The sequence below is a fragment of the Sinocyclocheilus grahami genome, unplaced genomic scaffold (assembly GCF_001515645.1).
Source record: "Sinocyclocheilus grahami isolate Dianchi unplaced genomic scaffold, SAMN03320097.WGS_v1.1 scaffold139.1, whole genome shotgun sequence".
Taxonomy (NCBI): Eukaryota; Metazoa; Chordata; class Actinopteri; order Cypriniformes; family Cyprinidae; genus Sinocyclocheilus; species Sinocyclocheilus grahami.
In genome coordinates this window covers 326,440-347,558 of record NW_015505318.1, presented here as the reverse complement: position 1 = coordinate 347,558, position 21,119 = coordinate 326,440, and the positions used below count along the sequence as shown (strand labels likewise).

General features: G+C 36.5%; 2 protein-coding genes across 4 annotated transcripts in view; both read right to left on the bottom strand.

Annotated features, from left to right (window-relative positions):
- Positions 1–2,033: 2,033 nt before the first annotated feature.
- tmprss7 (transmembrane serine protease 7) lies at positions 2,034–13,597 on the bottom strand (the record flags this gene model as incomplete). The annotated part of the gene is made up of 17 exons (XM_016280376.1): positions 2,034–2,232; positions 2,389–2,525; positions 3,218–3,486; positions 3,611–3,809; positions 7,247–7,363; positions 7,444–7,551; positions 7,658–7,765; positions 7,937–8,073; positions 8,517–8,623; positions 8,711–8,823; positions 8,904–9,028; positions 9,242–9,470; positions 10,999–11,034; positions 11,159–11,352; positions 11,585–11,652; positions 11,748–11,878; positions 13,318–13,597. Coding segments are annotated over 17 exons (2,526 nt in total), but the record flags the coding sequence as incomplete, so codon positions are not given.
- Positions 13,598–16,396: 2,799 nt separating this feature from the next.
- The window catches only part of spata13 (spermatogenesis associated 13), a 24,619-nt gene continuing 19,896 nt past the window's right edge, over positions 16,397–21,119 (bottom strand). For 2 of the 3 annotated variants that reach the window (XM_016280289.1, XM_016280290.1), the window contains exons 8-13: positions 20,344–20,523; positions 20,025–20,257; positions 18,837–18,966; positions 18,175–18,547; positions 18,001–18,075; positions 16,400–17,059 (exon numbers count right to left, since the gene is read on the bottom strand). In XM_016280289.1, coding sequence (XP_016135775.1) covers positions 16,878–17,059; positions 18,001–18,075; positions 18,175–18,547; positions 18,837–18,966; positions 20,025–20,257; positions 20,344–20,523 — 1,173 coding nt within the window. In that variant the 3' untranslated portion in view covers positions 16,400–16,877. Of the gene's footprint in view, positions 17,060–18,000; positions 18,076–18,174; positions 18,548–18,836; positions 18,967–20,024; positions 20,258–20,343; positions 20,524–21,119 lie in introns of all 3 variants that reach the window. The other variant, XM_016280288.1, reaches the window with a different exon arrangement.

Sequence of the window (21,119 nt, the reverse complement as noted above, 5' to 3'; positions counted from 1 at the left end):
CAGCATGCACCGCGGCACAAAGGGAGCACTATGAGCAGGTACAATCCACATAGCCATCCGTGCGACAGAAATTGTGGGCAAACTTCTCCCGTGGTGTGCGTGTGCCATGGGCCACACTGGGCAGTCTGATGTTACATGATTAAAGCGTCATTAAATTAATCGCGGAGAATGTATCGTTACAGCGGTCCGTCTGCTGGGGATGAAAAACATCAGCGCATAGCTCAAATATTTGTTTAAGAGGAGTCGGTGTGGATGAAATATTTCCCTGTTGTTTCCCCCGTGTCTCACGTTACGAGCCAGCGAGGCGTGCAGCCCGAGAGCAAAGTGGACTCAATATATCCCCGTGTGCTGCACACTATTGATTACTAACGATTCCTGGGACATTTTCCTTCTTATGAGAGTATTTACTGTATGTGTTGTCATTCTCGATGTGGATGGGGGTGCTTTTATTTTAAAATCTCAATATTATTATGGCCATGTGGTGCTCGTGCATATATAAACGAATAGTGTAGGCTATTTGAGATAAATGAATGAATGAATGAATAGGACAGTTGGACCTGAAATAGGCTACTTCTAGAAACAAAGCGAACACTGTAAAAACAATATTAAAGCACTACTTACGCTATTGTTAATAATCATTAATACATAATATTTATTAATATTGGATAAATAATTAGCATATTTAGCTACAAAGTAACATGTCTACTTATTTTTTAAGCATACAACATATTTGAACCCACATAAGCTGCTGCAACTGACCTATCTGAGATAAGTATTCCAGAAATTCGTGCAATGAAACTGTCGAATGCATTATTAATAGTTATTATTATTATATTAATACTATATTAACCATGCTGAGAACGCTAAAACTAGACTAAGATGGTTGGCTGGTCTTAGTTGTTTTAAGTTGAAAGTAGCTGGTTATAGTTGGCCTCCCAGCCTGGCTAAGATAGTCAAGATGGCCAGCTAAAAAAAAAATAATTAAAAAAAGTGGTCAAAACCCCTCTAAAACCATCCTGCAAACCAGCTATGACCAGGCTGGAAGACCAGCTAATATTTTTTATATATATATGGGTCAATATCACTGTACGTAAATAACTAATTTGCCTCAGTGTGATTGAGGATGTAATTATATTATTTATTATTACTATATTATTTTTTTTCGAAGTTGAATAAATGATTGTCATATTTTGTCATGCTTTGTGTGTTTTGCATTATGTGTCCACCCCGTCATGTGCTGGTCCACCCTGTCATCTTGATATTTTACAATAATATTTTAAATAATAATTAATTAATATCTATATAATCCAGTGTGTTCAATAGCTAGGTGTGGGGGCAATAACATGCAACAAAAAAACTGCATCCAATTATCAGTTTTATCCAAATAAGAAAAAATACATGTGCGAATTGTATGAGTTTCTTTAAAAACACATGGTTTACATAAAATATTTTATGTATTTATAATTTGAAAGCAAACAAACAACCCTGTTTAGGAAAGGGACATCATACCTTTCAGAAAATATAATTTGCATCTTAATTTTTCAATGAAAACTTATTTAACAGTAATATATATGTCCATGACAGGGTGGGCATATCTTATGGGTTATGCTTCGAATAATGGCCCATAATTATCTAAAAAAAAATGTGTGGAAGTTCAGCTAATATGATTCTATAGTACTTGAGTGTCTACTATTTATGATATGACATAAAGCTAATGGGAAATTAAAACCAAAATTTTGGAGTATTGTGAGGGTTGAAAGGCACTCTATGGTGATATTGACCCATATAATAATTTATATAATTTAAAAAGGTTTAATATGTATATACTATATAGGCTAGTATAAATGTTAACTTTTTTTTTTTTGGCAGGAATTATTTGTAAATACTACAAGACTACAAGTAATGTATTATTCAAGACAAATGTATTATAATGGTGTTACATGACTGACAGACCATTAAGTAACACATAGCCTATTTGCTGTGGAACAGCTGAGATGACAATGGCTTGTTTTGAGTGTATGAAATATATACTTCATTGTAAGGTGGATTTATTGGCTGTGTATTTCATAAGTTTTGAATATGTCTTTGGATCCAGTCTATGAACTTGGCCACTCTGGTGTAAACTCCGGGAAGGTTGGGTCTGCCACAGCCGGAACCCCAGCTCACAATGCCCGTCAGAAACCAGCGGCCGCCCGAGTGGGCTTGACAGGACAGAGGACCACCTGAGTCTCCCTGAAATCAAAAATTGGTTATGTAAAAATCCAAAGAGACAGCTCACTTTCATCACCGAGAAAGGCTAGTCCTTTATTAATGCTCTGAAATGAGATACTAAGCTTATGTTCGGTTCATAAAGCAGGAACCATTCCAACGGTTGTTATCTCCCCTCACCCGGCAGGCATCCTGCTCTCCTGAGGGCACACCAGCACACAGCATGCGGGGTGATACAGCACCATAGCTTCTCTTGCATTCACTCTGGCTTATAATGCTAACTTCTGCCTTCTGCAATACAGTGGGTAGAACCTTATCTGTATAAACAGGGAAAAAATTTTTTTATATGCCATATATTGTAAAAAAAAAAACGTACTAAGAGATATATAAACAAGAGAAACTGACTCTTTTTCTAGTTTGAGTACCGTTTAAAAGTTTGGGTTCTGCAAGTTTTTTTTTTTTAAAGAAATTAATACTTTTATTCAGCAAGGACAAATCAAAACTGAGAGTAAAGCTATTTAGTATTTTACAAAAATTCTAAATGCAAATAAATGCGGTTCTTTTGAACTTTATACTCTTTTTATACTTTTATACTTATATAAAAATATATAATAGTTTCCACAAAAATATTAAGCAGGACAACTGTTATAACAACATTGACAATAAGTCTCTTGAGCAACAAATCAGCATATTAGAATGATTTCTGAAGGATCATGTGACACTGAAGACTGGAGTAATAACTAAAATAGTAATATTTTATCTTAACTTAGTAATAACTAAAAATTTGGCTTTTTCATCACAGGAATAAATTTAATTTTAAAATATATTAAAATAGAAAACCGTTTTTTTAATGGTAATAATATTTCACAATATTACTGTACTTTTGATCAGATAAATGCAGCCTTGGTAAGCATGAGAGACTTCTTTCAAAAACATAAAAAAATCTTACTGACCCCAAAACGTTAAATGTTACCGTTACATCATTTGTCAATGTTTTTTAGCTCTTTACCCTGTTCAGAACGGTAGCCCCAGCCGGTGACCCAACAGCGGTGTCCCTCAGTGAATGTCTGTGAAGGGGCCGGCAGACAGATAGGCTGGATATATTGTTCCAGACTGCTGGGCCAGGCCTTCTTCAACTGCACAAGGGCGATGTCATAGTCAAAATTTCTCGCATTGTAGTATTCATGCACAACAAATCGACGGATCTCGGCCACATGCTTGGGATTGCCCTGGTTTAGCATGCCTAGATGAGCCGTCCACATACGTGGATCTGCCAACCTGAAAGCATCAAAAATCACACATGCTCAAACTGCATTAAGTCCAGCTCATTGCTGCTAACAAAAAAGGTATTAAAGTTTGATATTCAGTAATTTATACTGTAGGTCTACCTGACATTTCTCACCTTTCTTTGCTGAAACAGTGCGCTGCTGAAATGAGCCACTCATCAGAGAGGGCCGATGCTCCGCAGTACAGCTGACCAGAAAAATGCATGCTGACCTGCCATGGCCACTCCCCCTCCAGCGCATTGATCCCACCCACAATACGCTGCTGTGTGGCGGCACTGTCAGATACACGCTTTGAAGGGGTGGGATTGCCACAGGCTACAAATTATATGGAAACATATCAGACACAAGAAGATTATATACTTTGCATTAGTGTACAAGCATCCAAAATGTATGAAACAATATGTAACAATGTAAAAATGTGTGACTGATAGTGACTGAAGTGTCAAGAGCAAAAAAACGAACTCCCTGGAATCAAAAATTGGTTATGTAAAAATCCAGAGAGACAGCTCACTTTCATCAACAAGAAAGGCTAGTCCTTTAATAATGCTCTGAAATGAGATACTAAGCTTATGTTCGGTTCATAAAGCAGGAACCAGTCCAAGTATCAACATTTTCACAATAATATTAAGCAGCAAAAACAACTGTTTTCAACATGAATAAGAACCATTATTAATTACTGAGTATCAATGATAATAGCTAAGCAAATTTATATTAAAAAGTTATTTTAAATTATAATTTTAAATAATATTTAAAAATGTAATAATATAAAAAAGATTTATTTTTAGTGTTTTTATTAGGATGGGACAGTATATGAGACAGGAAGCGAAGTGTGAGAGAGAGGGGGAGGGGGGGGGTGATCGGGAAAGGTTCGTGAGGCGGGACTTGAACTCAGGACACACGAATCGCAACGGCACTATATGTCAGCGTGCTAACCACGAGGCTATTTGTGCCAAGAATTATTCCAAACTTTTGACCAGAAGTGTATGTTTGTATGCGCATAAACTGCTCGGGGGAGGGGAGGGGAGGGGGGGGGGGGGGGGGGGGGGGGGGGGGTGATCGGGAAAGGTTCATGAGGCGGGACTTGAACTCAGGACACACGAATCGCAACGGCACTATATGTCAGCGTGCTAACCACGAGGCTATTTGTGCCAAGAATTATTCCAAACTTTTGACCAGAAGTGTATGTTTGTATGCGCATAAACTGCTCAGTCATGACAGGTGCATCTGATGAGCCAAAGCCATTAAAATCAGAGAGCGTTCAGGAAGAGAATGAAGCATGATCAAAGCTCAGCTTGACTCCTGTAATCGAACTCTGATTCAACTCCAACACACACACACACACACACCAATTACCAAACACAATTTCAAGTTGACCATTGCAAAAAGGTCAATAGATCATAATAATAGCAGCGATATCATCATGGGAACATGAGGGCTATTTTGGGTTGAATGGCTAGCCAGTTACTGGTCCTAAATTAACTTTTGGAGTCTCTTTGTAGGATGAGGAATTTGCCTTGATATTTAGCATCAATCTGACGTGTATTTCGGTTTTTTGCTCTTGCTGACATTTTTTACTTGTACTTTTATTTTCTCCTTCTTCGTGCTTTGGTTTTCTTTGCAATATTTGGAATCAAAAGTGAAGAACCAAAGTGTGAGTAGGGAGAAAATAAAAGTCTAAGAAAAAATGCCAGTGACAGCAAGATAATAGTAGCAAAGCAAACATCATTAGAGCACCGTGGTATTGGAATTGCTCAGATTTTTCTTCTCCTCCAAAATGAATAGCATTTTTGAGGGCCTAAACATGCTCGAAAAGTGGGTGTGGCAAAATGGCTCAATAGCGCCACCTATAAAATTTAAACGAAGTGCCTCTCGAGCTATGTTTCACGTACATGTACGAACTTTGGAAGACACATGTAACACACCAATACCTACAAAAAAGACTCCCTGTAAGTAGTCCAAAACTCAACAGGAAGTCTGTTATTTTGAATTTTCTCTGCAAGTTTTGTGCCGTTTTTTCCTTTTTCAGGCGTTGTATTTTAACTCCTCGCTCTTAGAGATTTAAACAGATCACCACCAAATTTGGTTACTGTAATCTAAAGCCCTTTGTGACCTTAAATTGCAAAGATCTTGAGTTTTTGTTGAAGGGCGTGTCCGTGGCAGCCTGACAAATTTTGATGTTTCGCCATGAAATAGGAAGTTGTTATAATTCAGGCAGACAATGTCTGATCTGCCCCAAACGTCACATGTTTGATAAGACCTGTCCTGAACACATGGCAATGCCCATATTCAGTTATAGTCATAGCGCCACCTGCTGACAACAGGAAGTGGCATGTTTTACACTCTATCAAACTACTCCTAGAGATTTAATGACATCCACATTACATTTGGTCAGTCTACTCTAAAGGCCTTTGCAATGTGAAATTGCAAAGATCTTGAGTTCTTGTTAAAGGGAGTGTCCTTGTCTCGCCATGGAAAAAGAAGTTGTTGTAACTCAGCCATACAATGTCCGATCTGCCCCAAACTTCACACGTTCGATAAGAGTCCTGGCCTGAACACAATTAAATGGCCAATATTCTGTTGTAATCAAAGCGCCACCTGCTGGTAACAGGAAATTACTTGTTTTACACTAACTTAAACATGCAATGTCCAATCTGCACTAGACACATGTTTGGTAAGAGTCCTGGCCTGAAGACATCTAAAGACCTTAACAGTATACATATACAGTTATAATCATAGCGCCACCTGTTGGCAGCAGGATATGTCATGTTTTACACTAAAGCTGTGTACACACCACAAGATAATCGGGCTGATTTTGCGCCAATTTCTCCCCTTCCGACAATTCTAGGTAATGTCCCGATTATCTTGGTGGTTCTAAAGATTATCTTATCAGATTTTCCTGTGGTATGAGGTGTGTTAAGAGTGACTGAATCTGCTCGGAAGAACGTCGTAGGTGCCCCGATTGCAAATTGTAAATATTCAACATGTTGAATATTTACGATCAGAAATCCTGATATGTGGGGGGAACATCGCGGCACACCACACACTATAGGAGCAAAATGGTTAAACCTAGGATTTGTTTGTCCTCATGTTTGTGGTCTCTCACATTTTGAAGATCTTATAAGATTTTTAAAATCTTTTAGTGTGTACCCAGCATAACTCAAACGTACCATGTTCAATCTGCACCAAACTTCATATGTTTGATCAAAGTCCTGGCTTGAATACATCTACATGCCAATATTCTGTTAAAGTCATAGCGCCACCAGCTGGCAGCAGGGAGTTTGGCACATATAAATGACATATTCCTCCTATATTTACCACTTAAAATGCATATTGCTTACCGTTCGCTGTATTCCTAAAGCCACCGAGTGGCGGTGAGCCCGGGTGCAAGGACCCCTTCAACGCTGCTTGCAGCAATTCAGATGATTTTGCGTGGTTTTTAAAAATTTTCTTGTCTTCAGTTTTATAATTAATTTGGATTATTTTTAAATCTGTGACGGCAATACATTGACATCAAATTGACTCCATATTGATAACTCTATATGAATATGGATTTTAACTTACCATACTGTTGATTGTTTGGCTCATACGAGATTTTAATAATAATAGTGGAATTCAAGAATAAGACTAAAATACCCTAAAACAGACATGAATGGAGTTTAAACTATGACAAATCTGTTCTGTCTCTTTATATGTCTACAAACCAATTTGATGAGTAACACAATGTTTATGGATGTTACTACAGTAAAACTCACCACAGTCCTTCTCGTCACTGCGGTCGTAGCAGTCGGGTAAGCCGTCACATTTAGCATTTTTCTTAAGAATGCAGGCTCCATTGCCACATTGGTAACTGACTCCAGAACAGCTAGTCTCTGCACAGCCAACATATTAATCACTGTACAAACAATTAACGCATCTCAAAGTGTGAATTTTTAAATAGTTCTCACGTTACCCTTAGTACAGTTGATCTCATCTTTACCACTGGAACAGTCCATCTCTCCATTACAGATGTATAATGGGTGCAAAGGGGATGAACCACCACAGATTTTAGGAGGTTTAGCTGTTGAATAAAGATAACTGCTAATAAAATTGTGAATTTTGACAAAATTTTGATAGTTTGACTATTGTAGAACTACTGGGTTTACATGATTTTGTGGTTAACATACAACAAAAAATCTCATCGCTTTCATCCTGACAGTCATCCAGTCCATCACAGCGCCTGAACTTCTCCACGCACAGCCCTGTGGAGCACAGGAAGTGACCCTCTGGACATGCTTGAAAAAAAAAAAAAAAACCCGACCAGAGTAAGAACATTTGGTGCCATGAGTCATTTTAGTGACTTATAACATATTATTCCTTTGCTCGTAAGTGAGAATGTACTACTGATGAAAAATTACTATTGAAATTGTTCTGCATTTCCTCTGTTTCGGCAGCATTGTTCTTACGCTGGCTGGTGTTGTAGCTGCTGTAAGTGGCACTGAAGGGTTGGTCAGCATTTCGTGAGCTGCAGCGGAAAACCACTTCAGGGTTTTGCGCAGGAATACGGAAGATGGTTGAATGGTCAATGTAATTTCCACAGTATCTGTAAATCAGTTGCAGTTATTTCTATACCAGCTCAAAATGTTTATAATCAGTCTATAACCTGATAAATATGACTTACTATCAACATTAAAGGAACCGTTCACCAAAAGTAACATCTGTCACTATTTACTCACCATAATGTTGTTCCAAATCTGTTTGACCATTTTCTGTTGCAAAACATTTGGGTTGTTTGGAACATTTTTATGTTTTTTTTTTGGTGTTTTGTCAGTGTAAACTATTGTTGTATGGAAAAGAGCTCTTTAAAAGATCAAATTTTTGCTTTCACAGAACAGTAAAAAAGTAAAATGGGTGAGTAAATAATGATAATAGGTTTTTTTTAGGGGGGGGGGTGAACTATTTAAAAAAATATATGGTATTAGTACACAAATTAAATGTACTTTAACAAAAAAATCTAAAGATAATTGACTCTAAAATATCCCTTACATAATCTCATTGACTTTCCACCAGCCGTGTTCACAGTTTTGCAAGTCTTTTAGTTTTAGCATGTAGTTCTGGAACCTGAGAGCCACACCAAGAGCACCACTGGGCATCTGTCACAAAAACACCCATTTGTCACATGGATGCTGTGGATAATATTGCTACTACACATTAAAAAAGCTTTTGACTGGGCGCAGTACCTGAAACATCCAGGTGCAGTAGCACTGACGGGGCAACAGACTGGGGTAGAATGGACTGGTTATCACTCCAGCATCACCTGGGCCAGTGGGTAATGCTATCATATTCATACACTCTGTGTATGGGAAAGATGAAAGAGCCTCAGGATCACAATCAGACATACAAACATACAGATACTTTAGTCAAGGGACTCACGCTCTTCCATGAGAGCCTGGAAGAGTCCTCGGAAGATCTTGTTGCCTTGAGTGAGTCTGAAGGAGAGCAGCATGACATTGGAGGTGGAGACCAATGAGATCGGGGCTGACACTGATTCACAAAACCTTTAAAAAGAATGCATCAAAATGAAACTGATCATCTCAGTTTTTTTGTCAATTACTTTGTCTTCCAGTTTTTCCCTTGAAAATCTGTTCTGGAGCATTTGAATGTGTTGCAAAACATCTACCATAAAATGTGGAATGATTTCCCCTAAAATCCTAAAAAAACTTAAATGTTATATATTCATAGGCATATAATAATAAAGCATTCTACTCTACCTGTACAGAATCATGCCTCTCATGGGAAGCAGAGAGTCATACACGGTGAGGGCATCATAGACGCAGTCACTAGGGTCAATGCGAAAGCTCTTCACAGTGAGACGGATGACAGAGCCTGGAGCACTTGTCAGTTTGATGTAGCAGCTCAAGCCTCCCCATGAGGAGAACACATTGAGGGGAATACTCACATCAGGAACACCTGCGTACAGCTTATCCACACACTGAGAGCCTGGACACACAGAGAGATGATAACAGCACCCATCATACACAGCACTGCAATAACACAGTACAAGGTTCTGTTAATAAAAATAGACATTCAAAAAGTCTTTGTTTGTGCAGGGTTGAGTAAGATTTAGAATTTAAGAATCACAATTTAAGTGTGAATTTGAATTGATCTGGCATACAGGATCTTGAACTGGAGTCGGTTTCCATGACTTTCATTAGTCCAATACAAGTTTTGAGACAAAACATAATAAATACAATGTTAATAAACAAATTCACTTCCTCAAATGAATATTGCTTTTCTTTACTAGAAATACTATATATATATATATACCCCCGCATGGCCAGCATACTCACCAGACATGTCACCCATTGAGCATGTTTGGGATGCTCTGGATCGGCGTATATGACAACATGTTCCAGTTCCAGCCAATATCCAGCAACTTCGCACAGCCATTGAAGAGGAGTGGACCAACATTCCACAGGCCACAATCAACAACCTGATCAACTCTATGCGAAGGAGATGTGTTGCACTGATACTGACTGGTTTTTGGACCCCCCCCCCCCACCCCCCCAAACATTCAAATCAATTAAATTAAAGTATTACATCTATTTAACTTTATATAACATTTATTTTAAAAATATATAAAAAATAAATATTGACATCCATGGTTCCATTTGGAACACTTGGATAAATTAGCATTCTAAAAAACTTTTTTTTTTACACCTGTTCCATGAAATTTTATTTAATTTAAGAAATATGTACATGTACCATTCAAAGGTTTGTGGTCAGTACGATTTTTTTTGTTTCAAAAGAAAGTAATACTTCTCTTCAGTAAAAAAGGATGCATTAAATTGAGTTACAGTTTAGAACATTTACACTGTTACAAAATATTTCAAATAAATGCTGTTCTTTTGAACATTCATGAAAAAAAATCATGTAAAAAATTATCCACAAAAAGTTATTTTGTAATAATATTCAAAGTATTACTGCTTTTAGCACAATAGGCTTCTTTCAAAAACTATACTGACTGATATATAAAAATATACTTACCGACTCCTAACTTTTCAACGGTAGTGTATGTTACATTTTTTTCCAATTCAAATTGCAATTTTGCGTTCTTTCTGCTACCTTAAATGTAAATTCAAGTAAAGTTCTGGAATAAACTAGAATAAAAAAAAAAGTAGTTCTGAATTGTGCACAACCTTAGTTTGTCATGTTTATATAAAAAATTATCCACAAAAAGTTATTTTGTAATAATATTCAAAGTATTACTGCTTTTAGCACAATAGGTTTCTTTCAAAAACTATACTGACTGATATATAAAAATATACTTACCGACTCCTAACTTTTCAACGGTAGTGTATGTTACATTTTTTTCAATTCAAATTGCAATTTTGCGTTCTTTCTGCTACCTTAAATGTAAATTCAAGTAAAGTTCTGGAATAAACTAGAATAAAAAAAAAAGCAGTTCTGAATTGTGCACAACCTTAGTTTGTCATGTTTATGTACTTATCAGTTTTGACTGACTCACCCACAGCTGTTGATGAGTAATCTGAGCGTAAAGCAACTGGGAAAACAAGTAAACAGAAATTGAAAATTAAAATATTTTTTGAAGATGAAATTATTCACAAAAGGAATATGTGCACAAAATGTAACATAATGTAAAGTAGGTTAAAGGTGGCAGAGAATACCATTAACAAGAATGGAGTCGATGTCCACAGGAAGGCCCTGCAGGAAGCCCACTGAAGACCGGTTCTTCAGACTCATGTGCACAGAGTCTTTGAGGATGGCACTCACACAGTCCTCACACACCGATGGAGTCTTCAGATGCGGCACCACGAAGATCATCCAGAAATGCACCAGTACACCACCTTGATTGTTATTACTGAAGACGTGAGGTCACAGATTACAGTGTGAGATCTTAAGTATTATTTACTGAAATAATATTTAAATATTATTACTGAAAATAAATAGTGACTTCATGTTAACTTTAAATGTGAACTTCCAAATGAAAAATGTCAAAATAGCAAATTAAGAGGTGCAGACTTTCAATGGATACTTTATTGAAATTATAAACCTTCCAAATCTTCCTAGCAGTAATACTGGAGTGACTGTACCTCAGATCAGAGATGACGGTTTGTTTGTAGAGTCTGGACACTGATGATGTTCGGTATACGCTGGTTATCTTATTAAAATTAAAATATTAAAATATTAAGGTGAGGGTTTTAATGGTTTTTAAGGCCTTTTATTCTTATGACATATTTATGCTGTGCCACTCACCACATGCTGAATGCGGTTTGCCATGGACACAAACTCACTGGAGTCAGCATGCCGGTACTCTGGTATAAACTCCACGTTGGCAACACGGAACATACCAGCAAAATACACACCACTGTTGCTCTCTCTCCGGACTACAAAACACAGAGTGCACATTTCAGTTAAACTGTGGACATCATTTTGAATACCCTTGTGAAAATACACTTTTAAACAGAGTCCTTATTACAGGAAAAACAATATTTTAAAAGACTAAGTGCTACTGCTAACTGAATGTAATGTTTTTGGACCCTTAAACCAAATTACATTTGTTTGAAAAATTATCAGACAAATGTACTGACAAGCAATGTTAAATTAAAATATACTTTAATGTTATTTCTACTGAAACTTGCATGTCATGTATTTTAATATGATGGATGGTAATGATGAATTTGAAATTAATACATTTTAAATATATGAACTTTAAAGGGAAATTTCTTTTCAAAAATGAAAATTCTGTCATTAATTACTCACCCTCATGTCGTTTCAAACCCGTAAGACCTTCGTTCATCATCGGAACACAAATTATGATATTTTTGATGCATTCCGAGAGCTCTCTGACCCTCCCATAGACAGGCTCAGAAACGTAGCAAGGAGATCATTAAAATAATTCATGTGACATCAGGGGTTCAACCGTGATTTTACAAAGCTACGAGAATACTTTTTGTGCGCAAAAGAAAAAAAAAACTACTTTATTCAACAATTCGTCTCCTCCTGTTTTCACCCTGTAGCGCCATTTTGGAGAGTATCCACTGAACGCAAACAGCATACGCTGTTTTGTCAGCTGTGGCACGCGGATACGTTGTTTAAGTTCAAATACTCTTCAAAATGGCGCTAGGGTGACGCGGAGGAGACGAATTGTTGAATAAAGTCGTTTTTGTTTTCTTTTGTGCACAAAAATTATTCTCGTAGCTTTGTAAAATCACGGTTGAACCCCTGATGTCACATGGATTATTTTACAGATCTCCTTGCTACGTTTCTGAGCCTTGATCATGTACGGATCCTTGCTGTCTATGGGAGGGTCAGAGAGCTCTCAGAATGCATCAAAAATATCTTAATTTGTGTTCCGAAGATGAACGAAGGTCTTACGGGTTTGGAACAACATGAGGGTGAGTAATTAATGACAGAATTTTCATTTTTGGGTGAACTATCCCTTTAAATGCTTATCAGTAATGCTAAATATTATTATAATTATTTACAATAATGAACAGTTAAAATTATAATTAAGTCAACATTAAAATAAGTATACTTATTTAATACATGACATATGATTATTAATACATAATGACTGAAAATGTACTTTAAATTAAAACCCTTATTTTGACATCATTACAAAGCACACTTTTTAAAAGTGTATTAAGAAACAGTCATGAAAGTTTCTTTAAGAACACTTAAGTGGACTTTTATTTCTTAAATATGATATTATCAAGTAGTTTATTTTAGAATATAAACTAAAAAAGTGCACGTTCAGTACAATTAAGCACACATCTTTTTCACAAGGGTATGAACAGCATATTCGTGTTTGTGTTTAGCTTACATATAAAAACCCACAGAAGTGACCACATTATCACCACAATGACAAACACCACCACTGTGATGAGGATGGCCAGATTCTGTAGATCCAGTATTGGGTTTTTCTTCTTTATCTTTTTTGCTCTTCTTCTGCGTCTGTTGTATCTTCTGCATAGTTTATTAAGAGTTGCGTCCACCGTAGCCACTTCCACGGATACATCAGCTACCTGAAACCACAGGTATGTATCACATTCTGATCTGATGTAACACTTGCACAAAAAAAGCCATCTGCTGTTAATGGAGAATCAACAGTGTGATGACCTGGATTATGGTGATTTGCAAGAGTACTGTTATAACTTTCTGATAGTTTTATTACCCAACGCAAGAGTCATAAAGATATCCAACATTATGCCACCAAAGTGCTGTTGTCATTTCAGGACTCAATGTCTTTCACTTTTCTTGAGTAAGACATCTATGTTAAGGGTTCAAAAGAAAAATAAGTGGGAAATTAGTGGCTTCAGTTTTGGATTTAAGGAGTGTGTTGTGGCCTTATCACAAACAGATATTATTGCAATGAGTGGTTAGAGTTACATGGTAAAGTCACTCAGTAATTCTGAGAGAGATCCAACTGGGTTACAAAATCCACCGCACTCTGAGCTCACAATGACCTAATGGGCAACTGCCTCAGTAATTCCCCTCACAATAAATTATACAACCAATTACTGCAATCCTTATCTATCCAGCCTGATAGATGCATTTAGGCCAGGGTTTTCTAGAATATAATATGAACATTTTATGTCTAAACTACACTAGTCAACATTTGAAGTGGATCATAATGACCTTTATGACCTCAAACTTGTCTGAAACCTAAATCCAAAATGCGTTATTGTCTTAGGACAACTATGATGAACTTTTTTGATCCACTTCAAATGTTGACTACTCTATTTTTATTTCATTTTTATTTAATGGGGTCATCCACTGGTGTCAACATCAACATTTAAAAAACAAAAAAAAATGCTGACCTAATGGGCAACTGCCTCAGTAATTCCCCTCACAATAAATTATACAACCAATTACTGCAATCCTTATCTATCCAGCCTGATAGATGCATTTAGGCCAGGGTTTTCTAGAATATAATATGAACATTTTATGTCTAAACTACACTAGTCAACATTTGAAGTGGATCATAATGACCTTTATGACCTCAAACTTGTCTGAAACCTAAATCCAAAATGCGTTATTGTCTTAGGACAACTATGATGAACTTTTTTGATCCACTTCAAATGTTGACTACTCTATTTTTATTTCATGGGGTCATCCACTGGTGTCAACATCAACATTTAAAAAAAAAAAAAAAATGCAATCAAATTATCCCATACTCAAATGTAATGTTCACAACAACTTACAAACGTGTGGTACTGTCATTTTTTATTAGCATGGTAACACCAGGGGATTTTTTGAAGAACCTTGCAATAGGTTACACTAATTAATTAGAGTGAAACAAAGGACAAGAGTCTACAGTCTGCACTGGTCGGTTGTGTTTTGCGACCATCACCATGAGTGTTGCGTCCATTGCGGTTGTCCAGTCATACATTATTTACACGATGTCATCCCATCTCGTTCGCTGTATTTAATTTACAACGAGATAACATGGGTTAAAAGTCTTTCTAAGACTTACTATTTTTCAGACAACCGCGAATTGTTTTATTTGACATCAAGTAAATTTCATGTTCGCCTCCTCAAAATTTATTCGAAACTCAAAAATGTAAAGTTTCATAGGGACCGTCTACGAAGTATAAACGATAAGGGCAGAAAAACGTGTAATGGCTCCGTCACAGTTAATTAACAAGAGCAAAGTTAAGATGTGCACACACGCAGACATATGTCCGTTTCATGCAATTTGGTGTTTTCCTTTGTGTAAATTATTTGTGTACACTTTCAATGACAGAGTCATTGAACATTTTTTGCGTTAGTCAGAGCCCACTTTACATACGGTCCCTATCTTTCGCCCCCTAGGAGGTATGGTGAGGGAAGTTAAAAATATATATTATGAGATGATAAAGTTAGATGAACTTTTATGCAATTGTGTATTCTAAGAATCAAATTAAGTTTTTCAAGTCTATCTGACAAATGTCAAACAAAGATCAAGCCTTTAACTTAATAGCCGTCTCTAAATTCATAATTCAGCAGAGATCAAAATGTTTTACCCCTCACAGAAACGACCATGGTGACTGCAGTTTACGATAAAATAACGTAGTTACAGTTACTGTTATTATAATAAAAATAGAATTTAAAAAATCACTGTGCAATCAAAAAACACGATACAATGTTTTTATACTTTTCTTCTTTATTGGAAGGATATCCCACACTAGTTTATATTATGATTTCGCATTAACAACAAAAACTAAAGTGACTCGTGTCATTTTGTCGGAAACTATGGTTATCATAGTGATATTTAAGGGGTCCAGCAGCATGAATTACTCACACTTGTGGCGTCTTCTTGGGCCGCATCGTCCTCGCTCCCCTGCGCGCTTTCTTCTAAAAATAGAATTTAAAAAATCACTGTGCAATCAAAAAACACGATACAATGTTTTTATACTTTTCTTCTTTATTGGAAGGATATCCCACACTAGTTTATATTATGATTTCGCATTAACAACAAAAACTAAAGTGACTCGTGTCATTTTGTTGGAAACTATGGTTATCATAGTGATATTTAAGGGGTCCAGCAGCATGAATTACTCACACTTGTGGCGTCTTCTTGGGCCGCATCGTCCTCGCTCCCCTGCGCGCTTTCTTTTCGCGCGGTCTCCATGGCGTACAGTCATTCATTTGGACCGGCAATCTTAAATGCTCGGATCCAATCCGGCATTGTTAAAACTGTTTTCCCCAAAATACCTGTCTGCACTCTCAACGTGAACGCGAGCAGCGGAATGAAGGAAAACGACACGAGGCGTTTCGTTTCCACCGAACAGTGTAACTGTATCCAGGCAGGTGTGCAAACAGTGAGCCTTGTGTTCACTTATCCTATAGATGCATTCAGCTCCTTTGTACCATAGGGACAACCTTAACTTACATACTATATAAAACAATCTATATTTTATGTATTTGAGCAATTGCAGGCACTGTACATTTGGTTCAAGTTTATTTACAGAATGCTAGGTGTTAGTGTTTGCTGTCTTCACACTTTAGAAGGCTCCAGCCTGGGGCAAAGCAATAAAATTATATAGACATGTAGCTAAAAAGCAGAATACAACTCTTTGCCATAAAAGACCCATTTAGGTGAGGTGACAGATGGGACAAACCTAATGGGAAGCAGCTTTTTTGACCATGTCAGTAAAATGAAATGACAAAAAAAATAAACTAACACTTTCCACACTTACTTGAGGCTAAATAATGAGCCTTTATACTGAGGGAGGCACATATGTCATTTGTACACACATATGTATATAAATATACATATTCATGTGTATGCATTTGAATATGACATAAAAACAGAGGTGTAGTCTGGTAATATTTCATTATTTATGTATCTCATCAGCGTAATGTAAAAGCACTGAATGTTGTCTGAAGTGTCTCTTTTTGTCATTTCCTGAAGAGGGCACTGCGTGCAAGTGAGTACAACAGGTGAGATGGTTTCTTCTTTGGCTCTGCTAAAGAGAAGACTTGCTGCTGGGGGATGCTGGTTGGCACAGTCACATGTCGCTGATGGAGAGGATGTAGCGGCTGATGGTGAGGAGGCACAGGATGATCAGAATAATTCGTTTCTGGAAGCAAACAGACACAAAATCGTGGTATTAAAGTGTAATCTTAGTTAACCATTTTTGGAAATCATTTAATTTTCAATGTATACGTATTGTCTAGATTGAAAATAGCTGCCTGGGGCCATGGACACGATGGTCACTGAATGAACAAAAACTAAAAGAAAAAACATTTTTGTGACAACCAACTGAAATAAAATAAAAATGTTCACAAATTTTGATACATGGTACATTATAAAACCTGAAACCTGTATGCTGTATGACCGGCCTGTAATAAAGATGAAAATCCCTTTAGAAATCAATTATACTTAACAGCTTTCTAATCTTAATTTAACACCGAAAATTAACATTAAACATTAACACTGAACATTTTTAAGTTATATCAGCTCATTAACTTTGGAAACCCTAAATATAAAAAATAAAATAAAATAAAATAAAAACTAAAAAAAACAAAACAAACCTAAAACGAAAAAATAACAATAACTAAACTAAACTGAGAAGACAAATGAAAATAAAAATACAATGAAAAATAAAAAGTACCACCAAAGAGATTTTTTTTATCTTTAAAAAAATAAATAAATAAAATTTAAACTTAATGAAAAACTGAAACTTAACTAAAATAAATTTTCATGAGTCCAAAACCGACTAAACTAAAATTGTCCAAAAATTAAATTGTAGTTTTTGAAATATGGTTTATCTCATCTGTATTGAACCTGAAAATATCTCTAGACAACATTTTTAAATAAATCTTATAAATCTAAAATAAAAACCTAAAAATTAAAAACTAAAAATGAAACTAGAAAATAAAATAAAACTAACAATGATAGAATAAGAACTCAAATAAATGGAAAAATAATAATAATAGAAATAAATAATACATAAAAAATTTAATTATCTGCTAACTCTGCTTTGACCTCAAGTTCCAACAAGACAACAAAAATACATACTCTTCATATTTCCTTGTTTAGTTTTCCTGGCGTTGTGAACCGCTTGCTTCCTCTGGGCCTCAGTAATCTCTATCCCTGAAAAGCAATGAAAATAATGAACTTTATTCTTTGAATTCATGGCATGAACATTTCATACCAGAAGAGAACACATATTCCTTCAGCTGTGAGACTCACCCATCTCTTGGTCTTCCTGTACCCGTCTGCGCTCTCGAGCAAATGCTTGCAGCCATCGCTGCTTGTCCTGGCTCTTTTTGCAGCACAGCACACACAGCACATTCAGGTTCTCTGCATGCCGTAGGAGAAACGCGTTCTTCAGGAGGCCCAGCTCAGCGTGCCGTCCATCAGGCAGGTCGATTGGCTCGAGTAGGTCAGTGTCCATACGATCACGGTAGTGTAGCAGGTCTCTCCGCAGGACGTCTTTCTTACAGAACACCAGCTGGTGGTCAAACAGGAAGTAGCTGCGTTGCTGCGTCTTACCGGGCCGCACTATCCGCGTTAACTCGCCGGAGTGGATGAGCTCGGAGCTTCGCATTAACACATCTTCACCCTAAAGGAAATTTTTTTCCCATCATTTTTGCAAGATTTGAAACCTGAAATTGTTGTTCTGAAGTACACAAAGCCTCATCTAGCCCTGTGAATGACCCAGCGCATTAACAAATAAGTAATCTAATAAAGAGATCAACATGGTATCCAATTAATATCTTATTGCATTAGACATGCACACGTCTGAGAATTAATAAAATTTCTTGATATGAAAACTTTAGAGAGGCTGTGGCTGCTTCCTGAAATTTTCTGAAAAAATGTTTAATGCTGAAAACAGTGGAAATATCACTGACCGCCCAGTGCAGGATGGCCACCTGCCAGTGAGCAATGGTGTCGATGCTCTCAAGTCGTCTTTTCCTTTCATTTATCAGACTTGCCACATTCTTCATTGCTTTATGTGCAGCACACACCCCTGCGTAGTCACTGAGGAGAAAAACATTACTTTATTATGATCTTTTTGAAAAAAAATCTCGGTTGGTTGTGCATCTTTTTCTTCCACACTTTTTTCTTCCACACAATTTTCTGTTAACATGCTTGGATACAGCACTCTGTGAACAGCCAGCTTCTTTGGCAGTGAATGTTTGTGGCTTACCCTCCTTGTGAAGGGTGTCAGTGATTGTCTTCTGGACAACTGTCAGATCAGCAGTCTTCCCCATGATTGTGTAGCCTAGTGAACCAAACTGAGAGACCATTTTGAAGGCTCAGCAAACCTTTGCAGGTGTTTTGAGTTGATTAGCTGATTGGCATGTCACCATATTCTAATTTGTTGAGATTGAATTAAGGACACATTGAATTAATCAATAGTGACAAAAATTAAATAAATGCTGTTCTTCTGAACTTTATATTCAGTAAAGAATCCTGAAAAGTATCATGTTTCCACAAAACTATTAAGCAGCACAACTGTTTTCAACATTGATAATAATAATAAATGTTTCTTAAGCCCCAAATCATGATAATGTGACTCAAGACTGGAGTAATGGCTGCTTAAAATTCAACTTTGCCATCATAAGAATAAATGAGATTTAAAAAAATTAAATTATGAAATAATGAATAAATATGAATAATTATGAAAATTCGCCTAATACCATGGAAATCACATACAAATTATATACAATTGTAATCGTTAATTTATTAGCTTCATATTTTGTTTGTAGAAATGTTTCTCTGGGTTTGTTGTGTACATAACTGAACAGGGAAGTGTAATGGATGTTTGTGATCAGAATTCAGTGGATGATTCTGTCTAAAGAAACAAAGTAAACATATGTAAAGATATCAGTATTTCTCCAAATATGCACACTTTTAAAAAAGCCCTAATTGACGCTATTTAGTGACACTTGCACGTGACTGCCTGCCTGAGTTTTGTTGACAGCCCAGCCAAAGGCAGCACAAAATTTGACGGAGGCAGCCACCTCATAATTCTCTATGCAAGAATTTTACCAACTCCAAACTTTTGAATAGTGTATGTAAAAAAAATAAACTACCTGTGGTCTTTGGGTGTGTATTTCAAAAGCTCTCCCAGCTGAAGAGGGTATTTACAAATCTTCTGTACAGGTGTGAGTAGGAAGCCAGCAATGGAGATGTCAATCATCTGCTGTAAGAGACGGCAGGCTTCGAAGAAGTGTTTATATCTGCCTTGTTTCATCAACCGTTGTAATTCAGCACACGCCACTGGATGTGTGTTACAGTATTCAGAGTATATGGAGAAACCGTCCTCCTGAGAGGGAGAAAAAGATATAAAGGAATATGAGCAAATTGTGAGGAAAACATTCATTTCACTGGTTCTTGTCTGAATAAAGGTACCTGTTGTAGGAAGCAGGAGCCAATCTCACTGAGATGAGGGTTTTCGGGGTTGTATTTCTTTTCTAGGTCCTTCAGAAACTTTCTCTGGAACCTGTAGATGTCCTCAATGTTGCTGAAGATTGTCTTTAGCTGTGCATCAGTAAACATGCCAGGGTGCTTCCTACACTGACGGATATATCCCTACAACAACAAATCATTTTGGATTGAAACAACAAATTTTACATTTTTGCGTTTAGATATTTTTGCATTGCTTTGGAAAGTTTTCCTTTCACTGAAAATTATTTTTATGCATTTGACCAGCAGAGGTCATCAATGAAACTGCTGGATAAACACAATCTGATGGATAAACTCTGATAAATTTGAGCTAAGAAATATTTACAATTTTTTCTTAACTCTTGTTTTGATAAGATTTCGGAATGTGAAGACGCTTTTTAAACAAACTTGGAGTAAAATACAGCTATTTATTTCCACTGGACTCCACTTTCATAAATAATGTAAAGTGGTGAAGTCCCATGATCACACTTTAGCATTCTGCTGTTTTGGATATATTCACCATTGCATGAATATCTAAAACATTATTTATTTTCAAATACCTAAAATAATGACAATAATCATCATTATCACTATCATAATACACAACACAGAGTATATAACTAGCATTCGAAAGTTTTTGAGAGAGGGCTATGCTCTTCAAGACTGCATTTGATCACTATACAGTAAACACAGTAATCAGGGGTTAGAGCAAAAAAAAAAAAAAAAAATTTTTTTTTTTTTTT